Source organism: Danio rerio, chromosome 5, assembly GCF_052040795.2.
Source record: "Danio rerio strain M-AB ecotype USA chromosome 5, GRCz13ab, whole genome shotgun sequence".
Lineage (NCBI taxonomy): Eukaryota > Metazoa > Chordata > Actinopteri > Cypriniformes > Danionidae > Danio > Danio rerio.
This window is the reverse complement of record NC_141025.1, coordinates 79455001-79470895: the sequence shown is the minus strand read 5'-3', so window position 1 is coordinate 79470895 and position 15895 is coordinate 79455001. Positions and strand designations below refer to the sequence as shown.

Here is a 15895-nt window from a genome sequence, read left to right as displayed (position 1 = left end):
AACCACAGGGAAGAGAGCACGCTCAAACCAGCAGGTCATAATAGTGCTGTGTGATGATTTGGAGGAAATCTAGAATTTTCTGTTTGTTTAGCCATTTAACTTAGTGAAGACAAGCTTCTGCTCAATATTAAATACAAGCAGTACATGCTTCAACTCTATTCATTACACAGCTCTCTGCAATACTTGATTCTGATTGCTCAGTCAAGACATTTCAAGACCCTTTACTTAATATTCTAATGATTTCTGGCAGATTCATACCAAGCATTTTGTCTATTTCAGAGAATAAGCCCATGCAACTGGAAATTTCTCACACAGATTAGTTTTTTAGTGTTTTTTTACTGTAGAAGAATGCACAGCAACTATAATGCTCCTTAGGAAACGCGTGCATATTTATTCTATTAATAAACTGGTTCAAATGAAGCTCTTAGCAGCACATTTCTCTAAATCTAAAAAGATGTTTACAGGAGGAAACAAATTGTCTTCATAGAACATGATCTTTACTTAATGTTCTAATTATTTAGAGCATAAAAAAACGACAATTTGACTCAGCAATTATAAAGCCTATCATTTTTTGTTGGCTGTTACAGCAAATATGCAACTTGAGATTTCAATGTAAGCTAATAAAGACGGGTTGGTTCGTTTTTTACTGTGGAAGATTGCACAACTCAAATGTTCTTTAGCAAATGCATGCAGTAAAGTTGCTCAAATTAAGCTCTTAGCAATGCATATTAATAGCATATACTGAAATAGTATGTATAACAACACTTGTCTTTAGGAAATGCATGCATAGTGTTTCTATCAATAAATCTGTTTAAATTAAGCTCTTAGCAGTGCATATCACTAATAAACAATTGCTTTTTGGTGTATTTACAGTAGAATATTTACAAAATGTCTTCATGGAACATTATATTTACCTCACATTCTAGTGATCTTTGACATATAACAATATAATTTTGACTCTTACAATGTATTGTTGGCTAACCCAGCAAATATGCCCATGCAATTTGACATTTATGCATAAACTAGTACAGATTAGTTGTGTTTAGTGTGCTCAAATGTTTTTAGGAGATGCATGCATATTTTTTTCTCTCAATAAAGTGGTGTATATATGATTATTTTGAGTATATTTTATTGGCTATTCCAGAAAAAATACCCATGCAACTTGACATGTTTTGTACAGATTAGTGGCATTTAGTGTGCTTCTTTCATATTCTGAATGAATGAATGCATGCTACTCTAATGTTCTTTAGGCTTCAGCAAGTAATTGCAACAAGAAAAGGTGATGCTGTCAGAAGGCGTGCATGTCTGGTGTGTCTGTGTGTGTGTGTGTGTGTGAGCTCTTCGGGTCAGCGGGAACAGGATTATCTGCTTGTGTCCTGTGCCCTCGCTGTCCTTCAGCAGAATTAGGCCAGTCGTGCTGCGTCTCAAAGCGTTCTTCAGGAGACATGCACAAGCAGTGTGTGTTCTGGAGGAGTGTGTTTTAGACTCCAGCGTGTGTGTGTGTGTTCTTCAATGCATCCACTAAAGACCTCAGAGGACTGTCTGCTGGGTTATTAATATTAGTTTACATGGACATGCGATGCTCTGGAGACTCACTCAGCGTGACGCTGGACTTCTTCAGGGCTCTGTGACTTTCTTCATCTGATTTATTCTGTATTTCTGTGGACGATGTCAACTGAAGCAGCATTTCCGCTCAGCGGGGCGCAGATAGCAGTGTGTCGTCTGGTCCATCACGGCCCCAGACCACACGCAACACTGAGACCCATAAACCAGGAGCTAGGGATGTATGTCCAGAAGACGCGCTCCAAACCCAAATGCAGGTACTGCAGGAGTGTTGAGGAAGAAAATATCCATAAATGAGCTGTTTTCTCGAATTTGTGATTCGTTTTTGTTATTATTTATTGCTTATTTCTGCTTTTGAATTGCCTTATGGGATGTTGATCTTTCTTTTAGCAATGTTTAACCTTAACAAGTGTGTATAAAGTGACTTTTGTGAACACTTTTGATAGTGTGCAGTGCTATATTGTGTGTGTTGGTGTTGTATATTACGCTACAGTAACTGCAGCACGTGTTCTGTTATTTTACAGACTCATTGATATCATTTATTGTGCATTATATTATTATTTTAAGCTGCTAAAATGTCACTAAAAGGCACTTTGTTAAACTGTAGAGCTGAATTTACAGCATCAGAAGTGGACCGAGCGGAAATTAACATCCCATAATGCAATTCACAACCACAAAACACACTAACATACGCAAACTGTTCATTAATTGATATGTTTTACAGCGCAGTATAAAAAAAAAAGCTTTCCAATGCTCTACCACAGTGTTTCTCAACCACGTGCCTAGAGGAGCACCAGCACTGCATGCTTTGGATGTCTCCTTTCTCTGTCACACCCATCACAGGTCTTTCAGTCTCTGCTAATGAGCTGATCTGAATCCGGTGTGTTCGGTTAAGGAGACCTGAAAAATGTGCTGAGCTGGTGCTCCTCCAGGAACGTGGTTGAGAAACACTGCATTACCAAACACAAATGCAGGCACTGCAGGATTTTGATGCTTTATTTTTGCATGATATTTCATTTTAGTACAAACGTTAGGCACCTGAGTAAAAGTGGTGCCTATTTTATTCTGAAACAGAATGCATAACTAAAACTTTCTTTAGGAAATGCATGCATATTGTTTTTATCTATAAAGTTGTTCGAATGAAGCTCTTAGCAGTGCAATCAAAAATAGATTTTTTTATGTTTACAGATGGAAACTTACAAAGTGTTCTGATAGGACATGATCTTTACTTGATATTCTGCTGATTTTGGCTCAAAAATCAATAATTTTGACTCAGTGTATTATATCGGTTATTCCTGCAAATATGCAACCTGAGATTTCAACATAAGCTAAAAAAGAGACATTAGTTGCATACATTGTGCTTATTTTATACTGAAATAGTGTGCATAACTAAACTTTTCTTTATGAAATGCATGCATAGTGTTTCTATCAAAATTAGTTGTTCGAATTAAGCTCTTAGCAATGCATATTAATAATCAAACTCACTTTATTAAATCGAGTTATAATGATTAATAAAATTCAGTTATAGTTCAGATATTTATAAATGCAACTCAGATGTTTTTAACAGATGCATCCAGTAAAGTTGCTCAGATGAAGGTCTTAGCAGTGCATATTAATAATCAGAGATTGATTTTGTGATATTTACAGTAGAACTCTTACAACATGTTTTCATAGGACATGATCTTTACTTAACATTCTGCTGATTTTTGGCTTAAGAATTGATCATTTTGACTCTTAGAATGTATTATATTGGTTATATGCAGCTTGATATTTTAATAAAAGCTAAAAAGACGGATTAGTTGCACATATTGTGCTTATTTTATACTGAAACAGAATGCATAACTAAACTTTTCTTTAGGAAATGCATGCATATTGTATATATAAAGTTCTTAAGCAATGCATATCACTAATTGAAACTATTTTATTAAATCGAGTTATAATGACTAAAATAATTCAGTTGTGCTACAGATTTTTATAAATGCATAACTCAAATGTTCTCTTAAATGTTTAGGTACTGATATATATTTTTGAGATACTAATATGGACCCTTTAGGTACAAATGTGCAGCTTTTGAAAAGGTTCCAGCTCAGTGACCGCTCTTGTACCTTTATTTCTGAGAGTGTAATATATATATATATAAGTGACATGTTGTGTCTGCCGGTTTGTTTACTTGCGGGAGTTCCACTGGCATTTTTGAATTCTGACCAATCGAAAAGCAGTTAATGAAATACATGACCAACTTCTGGCCAATGAGTGATGTGGGTTTTGCATTTTGCATTTTGGTTCTTTTCAACTGGTTCAGACCACAGCAGTCAGTGTGGTGTGAAATGGACCTTAAGACAGCTACAAATGTAGGGGTAACACTTTACAATAAGGTTCATTAGTTAATACATTTACTAACTATGAACAACACATGTACAGCATTTATTAATCATAATTGAACATTTACTAATGCATTATTAACATCCAAGTCCATGCTTGTTAACATTAATGCAGCATGAGTTAACATGAACTAACAATGAACTACTGTATTTTCATTAACTAACATGAACAAATACAGTAGATGCATTGTTCATTGTTTGTTCATGTTATTAAATGTGTTAATTAACATTAACTAATGAACCTTATTGTAAAGTGTGACCAATGTAGGTCTATTGTTGCCCTTGGTCCGGACCAAATGAACCGATCCACAGATGTGAAAGCACCGTTATATTCCCACCTGCCCAAACGAACTGCATTAAGAGGGAAAACGAGCTCTACTGCGATTCGAGCAGAACTAAATAAGGCAGGTGTGAAAGCAGCCTAAGTTACTAACATGAACAAATAAGGAGCAATACATTTATTCCAGGGTTTATTCATGTTAACGTTGGTTAATGTAAATACAGTTGTTGATGTTACCTCACGGTGCATTAAAGAGCACCTATTAAGCAGAACTCACTTTTATACAGAGTCTAAACGCAGCAGTGTGTGAATATAACCAGCTTTTAATTGTGGAGATGTGTTAGTTTTACGTTTTTATAATCAGATTTGATGAATGAAACGCTTTGATTGACATTCTCCCTTTGTACGTGTCATCAGAGGGGGAAAGCCCCGCCCACTAGTGCCCATCTCTCCATCTCATTAGCATCTCAAGCAGCCCTGAGTGAGAAGCAGCCGTCGGTCCATTAGCCATTAGAGTGTTTGAGCTGCTGGAGATAATGTCAGCATAGACTAAGAGGATTATAGATTCGGAGTTTAAGATGAAGCTCAGATGAGTCGGTAAACACTGAGTTCAGTGATTTAAACTAATCAAAGCATCACAGAAGGATTTGCCAAATGGTAGAGACACCTAAAAACCCCGACACTAGCAACCACAAAGCAACACACTATTCCCAATACAAGCACCACTCGTATATCATTACAGAAGCATGCCTAAATGTTGTGGGGTATTTCTGTGGTCTTACTCAGTCAGACTGACCCAGAGAGAAACCAAGCAGAGGTGGAGGAAGGAGCCAGAATGTTTTCCAGACCGCAGAGCTGAAGAAATCTCTCGAGCGCAGCAGCCAAGCTTAAAAACTCCAGACATTTGTGGAGGAGAAACTGTCAGATGTAATGCGTTTCAGACCACAGAGACGGAAATATGTTTTACTTTTGACCGTAATGTGAAAGCCAGACTGATTAAAATGAAGCTGAGTATCACATTAGGACAATAGAAGCTCTGCTAGAATGATCCTCTGTCTCGTTCCTGGACCAAGACATTCCTGAAACTCGCATCGTTTCTCTTGGAATCACATTGGTGTTCACTTGCAGCCTTTGTGAATAGCCTGGTGTTATTATAGCGTTATATTTAGGGATATTTAGTCTTTAAAATATGAGCTTATACCTATATAAAGTCTCCGCCTACTGAATCACACATTCAGCTTTAATTATAATCAAGTCTAATTTTCATCGTACAACAATTACTAACAGAATCAAATGTTCCCCATCACATTTTAGCATTCTGCATGCTTTTACATTAGTGATGGGCTTAGTTTTGCAGTGGTCAGTTTAATAGTGTTTGCACTTTTACTTAAAGCCCATTTAAAGCGTGTTGGTGTTTTTGGTATATATGATTCTATCAGGGGTGGATTTAGTGAATTGTGGGCCCTAAGCAATTCCAGCCTTGGGCCCAAAAGATCCTGAAATGCACCTTTTCTATTTTAATGTATTTTTAAGTGGTTTATTTTTTAGTTTTGTTCCTTATATCACTCCTTTTCTATTTTATCTTAATGCAAAAATAATTATAATAATAACATTTAAAGCATCTTGGCACACTTTTTGATTAATTTGTTTTCTTAAAATTAATTCACAACTAAACAATTATATATTACTTATTTTGTTTTTCGTTTCAATAAATAAACCAATAAACAAACTAATAAATAAACAAATTAATTAATAAATAAACCAATTAATAAATAAACCAATAATTAAATAAATAAACCAATAAATAAATAAACAAAACAATGAATAAATAAACCAATAAATAAACAATAAAAAATAAATCAATAAAAATACATTAGTAAATAAATAAATAAACCAATATATAAATAAACAAGTAAACCAATAAATAAACCAATAAACAAATAAACCAATAAATACATAAACCAATAAATAAATAAACAAATAAACCAATAAATAAATAAATAAATAAATAAACTATTAAACAAATAAACCAGTAAAAAAATAAATAAACCAATAAATAAATACATTAAGAAATAAATAAATTAATAATCAAACCAATAAATAAACAAATAACTAACTAACCAACTAAATAAATAAATAAATAAATAAATAAATAAATAAACAAACCAATGAATAAATAAACTAATAAATAAACAATAAAAAATAAACCAATTAAAATACATTAATAAATAAATAAATAAACAAACCAATATATAAATAAACAAGTAAACCAATAAATAAATAAATAAACCAATAAACAAATAAACCAACAAATCAATAAATCAATAAACCAATAAATAAATAAACCAATAAGTAAATAAATAAAATAAACAAATAAATAAACCAATAAATAAACCAATAAATAGATAAATAAATAAATAAATAAATAAATAAATAAATAAATAAATAAAACATTAAACAAATAAATGAATAAATAATTAAATAAACTAAATAAATGAATAAATAAATAAACCAAAAACTAAATAATCAAACCAATAAATAAATAAATAAACTAATAAATAAATACATTAAGAAATAAATAAACCAGTAATTTTTTTTTTATTTATAATCAAAAGTTTCTAAGTCCCTCAATAAAAAATTATAAAAGAAATATTTAGTTTTTACTATCTTTACTAAATCTTTACCCAGTTTGACTGCTGGACTTGATGGGAGACACATTTGCGCAGATGTAACAACCATTAAACATTTATTTTTATAGACTCTCATCATACAAAATATGACAGAATATGATGTTATGTATAATTTACAGGTATAATTTATACTTCTTATTTGGGGGCCCTCAGATTTCCTGGGGCCCTAAGCGACCGCTTATCTTGCTTATTGGTTAAACCCGCCCCTGGATTCTCTCATGATCCGCTGGGGTTATTTGCATTGTATTGGATTGATTTATACAAAAAGGCGACAACACTAAAGCTCTAAAATACTGATGTATTAAATAAAAATGGCTAACACAAAGTTAGTACCAAAACTACACGTATACAAGCATTTTAGACTACTATTAAGAGCATTATTTCTTACTGAAGTGTGCTGTTATCTGTGGTGTTTTCAGGATGGAGGCGTCGTGTCTGGAGCTGGCGCTGGAGGGCGAGAGGCTGTGTAAAGCGGGCGATTTTAAAGGCGGTACGGCGTTCTTCGAAGCCGCTGTTCAGGTGGGAACAGAAGATCTCAAGACCCTCAGTGCCATTTACAGCCAGCTGGGAAACGCATACTTTTACCTGAAGGAGTATGGTAAAGCCATGGAGTACCACAGACATGACCTGACACTCGCACGGTGAGAAAGATGATATTATTATGTATATTAGACACATACATACATATGCAAATACATATACAGTGAGTGACCGTTTAAAATGACTACTGCTGCCATATGTGACGCTGCCACAGGACAAAGAGTTTATTAAAATGTATTTAGGTGTAACAGCAGTTTGAGAGGTTACCCTGCTACTTGTAAACGAACATGAAATAACAACAAAGAAAAAGCTTTATAATTCCTACATAAATCATTAAAAACTACTTTATCATTGTAAACATTGTAAACAAGTGCAATGAGGAGTTATTTTGGAAATTAAAATTAAGGGAGTAGAAGACAACTAAAATGAAAGTACAAACATGCATACATAATAAATAAATAAATAAATAAATAAATAAATAAATAAATAAATAAATAAATAAATAAATAAATAAACAAACAAACAAACAAACAAACAAACAAACAAATAAATAAACATACCAAAAGTAAATAAATAAACCAATAAATAAATAAACAAATAAACCAATAAATAAATAGACCAATAAACAAATAAAAAAACAATAAATAAATAAACAAATAAATAAACAAACAAACAAACAAATAAATAAATAAACACACCAAAAGTAAATAAATAAACCAATAAATAAATAAATAGACCAATAAACAAATAAATAAATAAATAAATAAATAAATACATAAAAAAACAATAGATAAAGAAACAAACCAATAAATAAATAATTAAACAAATAAATATTCAAATAAACCAATAAAAAAATAAACAAACAAATGAATAAATAAACCAATAAATAAATAAATACATAAATAAACCAATAAATAAATAAACAAATAAACCAACAAATAAACAAACCAATAAATAAACAAACAAATAAAAAATAAACCAATAAACAAACAAACAAATAAACCAATAAATAAACAAACAAACAAACAAACAAACAAACAAATAAACCAAGAATAAACAAACAAACAAACAAACAAACAAATAAATAAACACACCAAAAGTAAATAAATAAACAAATAAATAAATAAATAAATAGACCAATAATCAAATAAATAAATAAATAAATAAATACATAAAAAAACAATAGATAAAGAAACAAACCAATAAATAAATAATTAAACAAATAAATATTCAAATAAACCAATAAAAAAATAAACAAACAAATGAATAAATAAACCAATAAATAAATAAATAAATACATAAATAAACCAATAAATAAATAAACAAATAAACCAACAAATAAACAAACCAATAAATAAACAAACAAATAAAAAATAAAAAAATAAACCAATAAACAAACAAACAAATAAACCAATAAATAAACAAACAAACAAACAAACAAACAAATAAACCAAGAATAAACAAACAAACAAACAAACAAATAAACCAATAAATAAATAAACAAATAAACAACAAATAAACAAACCAATAAATAAACAAACAAATAACAAATAAAAAAAACAATAAACAATCAAACAAATAAACCAATAAATAAACAAACAAACAAATAAACCAAGAATAAACAAACAAACAAATAAACCAATAAATAAACAAACAAATAAATAAATCAATAAATAAACAAATAAATAAATAAATTAATAAACAAATAATTAAATAAATAAATAAATAAATAAACAAACAAATTAATAAACCAATAAATAAATAAATAAATAAACACAAATAAATAAATAAATAAATAAATAAATAAATAAATGAACAAATAAAAAACAAATTAATAAACCAATAAATAAATAAATAAACCAATAAATAAATAAATAAACCAATATATTATTCATTGGTATTTAACAATACCATACATAGTAGTATATAATACAGAATAAAAAACATTACAGACTGTCCTAGTTTTTTTATTTCTTCACCATCCCCTCAAAATAAAATACAGCTGAATTAATTTTTAATTAAAAACAAACCTGTCCTCTGAAAAATGAAAAAACTAAAGAAAATTGAGCAAGTTTCCCAATAAGAGAGTATGTTTTTATGCATTTCAACTGAATCAAACCAAATAATGACAATAATATTTTTGCAGATGATTATATAACTTCCCTAATATTTGCAAAAAATTTCAAAATCACAGGAGGGCGAGTATATTTTATCATCTCCATCTGTAAGCAGTGATGCAGGGGTATTCCCGGTGTGGTTAACGGCTGTTTGTGGTGTAAATGCAGGACGATCGGGGACCGTGTTGGAGAAGGGAAGGCCAGCGGGAATCTGGGAAACACGCTGAAGGTTTTGGGCCAGTATGATGAAGCTGCGGTCTGCTGTCAGAGACACCTGGATATTTCTCAAGAGCAGGGAGACAAGGTGAGAAGAACACTGCTTATCCATGGAGAAATACTGGAGGAGGAGGAGGACAGACAGTACAGCTCTGCTTCAGTGTCACCTCCGTCACGATTAGTCTTTAATTCATTTATTTCCTGAGCATAATAGAATAAAGGCCGAGTGTGTGCTGATGACGATTTTCTCTTAATTTGCTGACATGTTTTGTAGTTGCACGTGTTTTCTTTAATGCAATTAATATAATTCAATTTAATTTCTTCAATCGATAAATGCATGACAAATATATAAATGAAATCTCCTGGATTAATCGCTGTAAAACGGTGTGTATTGTTGTGTGCAGGTGGGTGAAGCGCGGGCTCTGTATAACATAGGGAACGTGTTTCATGCTAAAGGCAAGCAGCAGCTGTGGGGCGTCTGTCAGGAGCGTGGAGATCTGCCTCCAGACGTCAGAGAAACACTGCAGAGAGCCACGGCCTTCTACGAGTGAGTTCAGAAAAGAAACACACACTAAAACACACACACACACACACACACACACACACACACACACACACACACACACACACACACTGCAGAGAGCCACAGCATTCTGTGAGTGAGTTCAGAAAAGAAACACACACTAAAACACACACACACACACACACACACACACACACACACACTGCAGAGAGCCACGGCCTTCTACGAGTGAGTTCAGAAAAGAAACACACTAAAACACACACACACACACACACACACACACACACACACACACACACACACACACACACACACACTGCAGTGAGCCACGGCCTTCTACGATTGAGTTCAGAAAAGAAACACACACACACACACACACACACACACACACACACACACACACTGCAGAGAGCCACGGCCTTCTACGAGTGAGTTCAGAAAAGAAACACACTAAAACACACACACACACACACACACACACACACACACACACACACACACACACACACACACACACACACACACTGCAGTGAGCCACGGCCTTCTACGAGTGAGTTCAGAAAAGAAACACACAGACACACACACACACACACACACACACACACACACACACACACACACACACACACACACACACTGCAGAGAGCCACAGCATTCTGTGAGTGAGTTAGAAAAGAAACACACACTAAAACACACACACACACACACACTGCAGAGAGCCACGGCCTTCTACGAGTGAGTTCAGAAAAGAAACACACTAACACACACACACACACACACACACACACACACACACACTGCAGAGATTCACAGCATTCTGTGAGTGAGTTCAGAAAAGAAACACACACTAAAACACACACACACACACACACACACACACTGCAGAGAGCCACAGCATTCTGTGAGTGAGCTCAGAAAAGGTAAAGATCTTAACGTCAATGTGAACCGGAAGTTGCAGAGACCTTTATTTCAATGTGTTGATGCACTTGCAACTGAAACTACACTCACCGGCCACTTTATTAGGTACACCTGTCCAGCTGCTTGTTAACGCAAATGTCTAATCAGCCAATCACATGGCAGCAGCTCACTGCATTTAGGCATGTAGGCATGGTCAAGAGGATCTGCTGCAGTTCAAAGCGAGCATCAGAATGGGGAAGAAAGGGGATTTAAGAGACTCTGAACATGGCATGGTTGTTGCTGCCAGACGGGCTGCTCTGAGTATTTCAGAAACTGCTGATCTGCTGGGATTTTCATGCACAACTATTTCTAGGGTTTTGCACTGCTTATTTGCAATTCTTTTGTTTGCAAATTTCATTTCTATTTCTCAAAAATTAATTTTCGCTTGGCGATTTTTAAAGATTTGCATTTATTTATTTATTTTTGCTCAACATTTCCAAAGGGAGAAAACACAAAGACGTATAACATAATATAGTTCTCACCCTTGCCGTAAACGTTTCTTTAGCCTGAACTTTTTGCATAAAATGTTGCATTTTTTTTTTAAATACGTTGAAAAAGATCTTCTCTCCAGTAAACAGCAATCGGAAAATATTGAATTGAAAGGTTAAAAATTCAGAGGAGGGCAAATATATCTGTGTTCATCTGGACAAATTGCAGAGAAACTAAATAACACAGTGTTTTTCCCCAGTATCCTGCAACCCCACCGAGAGCTGCTCTGCACACTCCAGAGACTCATTATAAACACACACTCACACACACACACACACACACACACACACACACACTTAGCACATCCAGAAGGTTAAACACTCATAAATGAGAGCAGAGGTGTCAGACAGAGGCCTGAAACACTCATTAAACTCTCCCTCGTGTGCCTTGAACAGTAGGAGAACGGAAAGATTTGCAAATCACATAGGAGTACATTTAAGACTTCATTCATTCATTTTCTTTCAGCTTAGTCCCTTTGTTTATCAACTAATCTAGCATATGTTTTACGCAGTGGATGCATTTCTAGCTGCAACCCAGTACTGAGAAACACCCATACACATTTATACACTATAGCCGATTTTGTTGATTAAATTGACCTTTAGCGCATGTGTTTGGACTGTGTGAATGTTGTGTTTCTTTTTAAGACTTTGTTGTGTGTGTGTGTGTGTGTGTGTGTGTGTGTGTGTGTGTGTGTGTGTGTGTGTGTGTGTGTGTTCAGGATGAATCTGTCTCTGGTGAAGGATTTGGGGGATCGGGCCGCTCAGGGAAGAGCTTTCGGGAACCTGGGAAACACTCATTACCTGCTGGGCAACTTTGTGGAGGCCATCAAGTTCCACCGAGAGGTAAAACACTGAGCGCCCTGCTGAAAGAAACAGCTCAAACCAGCTTGGGCTGGTTTTAGCTGGTCGACCAGTCTGGTTTTGGAGGGGTTTTGGCCATTCCCAGGCTGGTTTCCAGCCATTTCTAGCCTGGACTTAGCTGGTCAGGCTGGGAGATGACCAGCTAAAACCAGCCTAGCCAGGCTGGGAGCCCAGCCAAACCCAGATATGTCCACCTTAAACCAGGCTGGTCTAGCTGGTTTTAGCTGGATTTAGCTGGTTATTTTCTAGCCTGACCAGCTAAGACCAGACTAGAAACCAGGCTGGAAATGACCAAAACCCCTCTAAAACCAGGCTGGTCGACCAGCTTAAAACCAGCCAAGCAGCCTAGGCTGGTTTAAGCTGGATTTTTCAGCATAGCACAGACTCATTCCTTAATTACATTTTACATTTCAAGCATTTTCCATTGATTTTCCTTAAGCTGGAATGATATGTAGCCTATAATTTATAGTAAACTTAGTCCATTGTTAATGTAAAATAATGTGTGATCGGGAACTTTTGATTCTGTTGCGTGTTGGACGTGAAATAGATCAGAACTACAAACGCGGGAGTAAAAGTGTAAACAAACTACAAACATGGCGGACGCGCGAGACCAACCGTCAAGTAGCGAGGCTTCGGTAAAGTTGTTTGAATGACTGTTAATTAATGTGTAGCCCTCTGGAAAACAATTAAATCGCGCTTTCCGTGTTCTAGTTTGTCTGTAACAACAACGTGAACTTCTATAATGACGTGTTTAATCATTGTAACTGCTGAATTGTGCACTGAGGAGATTTCTCTGCTTGAAAGACTCGCGAATAGCAGATTAATACACAGCTAAATCTTCAATATAGTGGGTAACGTTTGCTAAATATTAATGAAACGTGGATAATGGGTAGAGCATTTTGACAGGAATGAAACTAACATAGCGGTCCGTCAATGAGGACGTTTGTATAAGGGATACAGCTGCAGGCGTAAATAACGAGGATTATTTCTACTATATTTTTTAATTACCCATTAATTGTATTTTATTAACGTCTACCCCCACACCAACCCTAAATCTAAGCATTACAGAAATGTAAAAACAGTGAATATACCAAATATTGTAAATTTTATTTATTAAATTACCCATGAAATTGCATTTATGTGTACATTTGGCTGTAAATCCAACAATAAGGGTAATGTAAAAAACTGTATACCAAAATGTATTAATGTTATTAATTAAATTAACCATTTAATTGTATTTGATTAACGTCTAGCCCCAACCAAACCCTCGCAGTAATGTAAAAATAAGTTATGCTACATATGATGTGAGCATCCGCAGCTGTATCCCCTGTAGACCTCCCTGTGTTACACATTCAAAAGCATGTCATTTTTCTTTACTTCTATAATGTGGTATAAGTGTACGAATTGGGACGCAGCATCAATCTCTGCTTGTTGTTTTCAGCGTCTTGCCATTGCGAAGGAGTTTGGCGATAAAGCAGCAGAGCGAAGGGCTTACAGTAACCTGGGAAATGCTCTGATATTCCTGGGCCAGTTCAGCGCCGCCACCGAATACTACAGGTAAATTACACCGCGACAGCGCCATCTGCAGGATAACAAAGGCAGACACACTCAGGCTTCTGGATACCTCCTTTTGTTTTTAGACTTCAGGTTTTTATTGTTTTCTTCGTTTTACATGACGAGGTAATATAAACACATATTAATAAAAGACTTTAAGGATGACACATACACTTAATACACTTCATTGAACAGGAACACAAAGACATAGACCTATATACTATATAACTGCAGGTTAACTATGTTTATATACAGTAAATTTAACTGCTTAAAACTATTAGTTACTAGTTATTGAGTTAAAGTTATGTAACTAATACGCTTAATTTCTGATTTTGATTGTAATACAATAATGTACGCTTTTTGTAAATCTGTTTTAAAACAATAATTGTTGTGAAAAGCGCTTTACAAATAAACTTGAATTGAATTGAAAAAGTAGGCTTATTACATCTAATACCAGAACATATTCTCTGGTCATATTGAACAAAAATTTCCACCAGAACTTTGATGCAGACACATAATGGGTTTTTAAATACTGAAATTACAAATAATACAAAACATAGATGAATAAGACACCTTATTACAAACACCTTATTACTGCATTATAGATCTTCAGGGAAGAGAGAGAGGGCGCAAACGAGAAAAAGTTTTGCAAAACTGCACTAAAAACACAACAAACAAGAATTAATAGAATAAAATAAATTATTTATTTATATGTGTGTGATAAAGTGCTGCATCAAGATTGTAATTTTCCATGTATTTAAACAATATTTCAGCTTGGAGAGACACTGTAAGTGCATTTGTATGTGAGAGACAGATGGAGTATATTTTTGACATGCCCTGTGTGTTTTTGTTGTAGACATTGTACAGTAAAGAAGAAAATATTTATTAAAAATGTATTAATTGTTAGGCATATTTAGACCGTAGTTGTTCTAAATAACATATTCTGCTTCCAAGAAATTAAGGAAAAAATGTCATAATTATGCTAAAAATCCAGCTTTACATCAAATATACACTCACTGGCCACTTTATTAGGTACACCTTACTAGTGCTGGGTTGGACCACTTTTGCTTTCAGTACTGCTTTAATCCTTCATGTCAGAGATTCAACAAGCTACTGGAAATATTCCTCAGAGATTTTGCTCCATATTGACATGATAGCATCACACAGTTGCTGCAGATTTGTCGGCTGCACATCCATGATGCCAATCTCACCACATCCCAAAGCTGCTCTATTGGATTGAGCTCTGGTGACTGTGGAGGCCATTTGAGTACAGTGAACTCATCGTCATGTTCAGCAGTCTGAGATGATTGAGCTTTATGACATGCTGCGTTATCCTGCTGGAAGTAGCCATCAGAAGATGGAGACACTGTGCTCATAAAGGGATGGACATGGTCAGCAGCAATACTCAGGTAGGCTGTGGCGTTGATGCTGGCAGCAACAACCATGCCACGTTCAAAGTCTCTTAAATACCCTTTCTTCCCCATTCTGATGCTCGCTTTGAACTGCAGTAGATCGTCTTGACCATGTCTACATGCCTAAATGCAGTGAGCTGCTGCCATGTGATTGGCTGATTAGACATTAGCGTTAACGAGCAGTTGGACGTGTACCTAATAAAGTGGCCGGTAAAAAAATTAGGTAAATTTGCCGAAATAAATGCAGATGTGTGTGTGTGTGTGTTCAGGAAAACTCTGCAGCTCTCTCGGCAGCTGAAGGACCAGGTGATGG

General features: G+C 34.5%; 1 protein-coding gene across 3 annotated transcripts in view; it reads left to right on the top strand.

The window, feature by feature from the left end:
• The window catches only part of gpsm1b (G protein signaling modulator 1b), a 40242-nt gene that overhangs the window by 7683 nt on the left and 16664 nt on the right, over positions 1-15895 (top strand). For 2 of the 3 annotated variants that reach the window (XM_087251830.1, NM_001007778.3), the window contains 6 exon segments: positions 7334-7555; positions 9740-9875; positions 10192-10334; positions 12475-12598; positions 14058-14173; positions 15852-15895. The exon segment at positions 15852-15895 is cut by the window's right edge and continues 112 nt beyond it. In XM_087251830.1, the coding sequence (XP_087107956.1) occupies positions 7334-7555; positions 9740-9875; positions 10192-10334; positions 12475-12598; positions 14058-14173; positions 15852-15895 (785 nt within the window). 3 annotated transcript variants of the gene reach the window in all.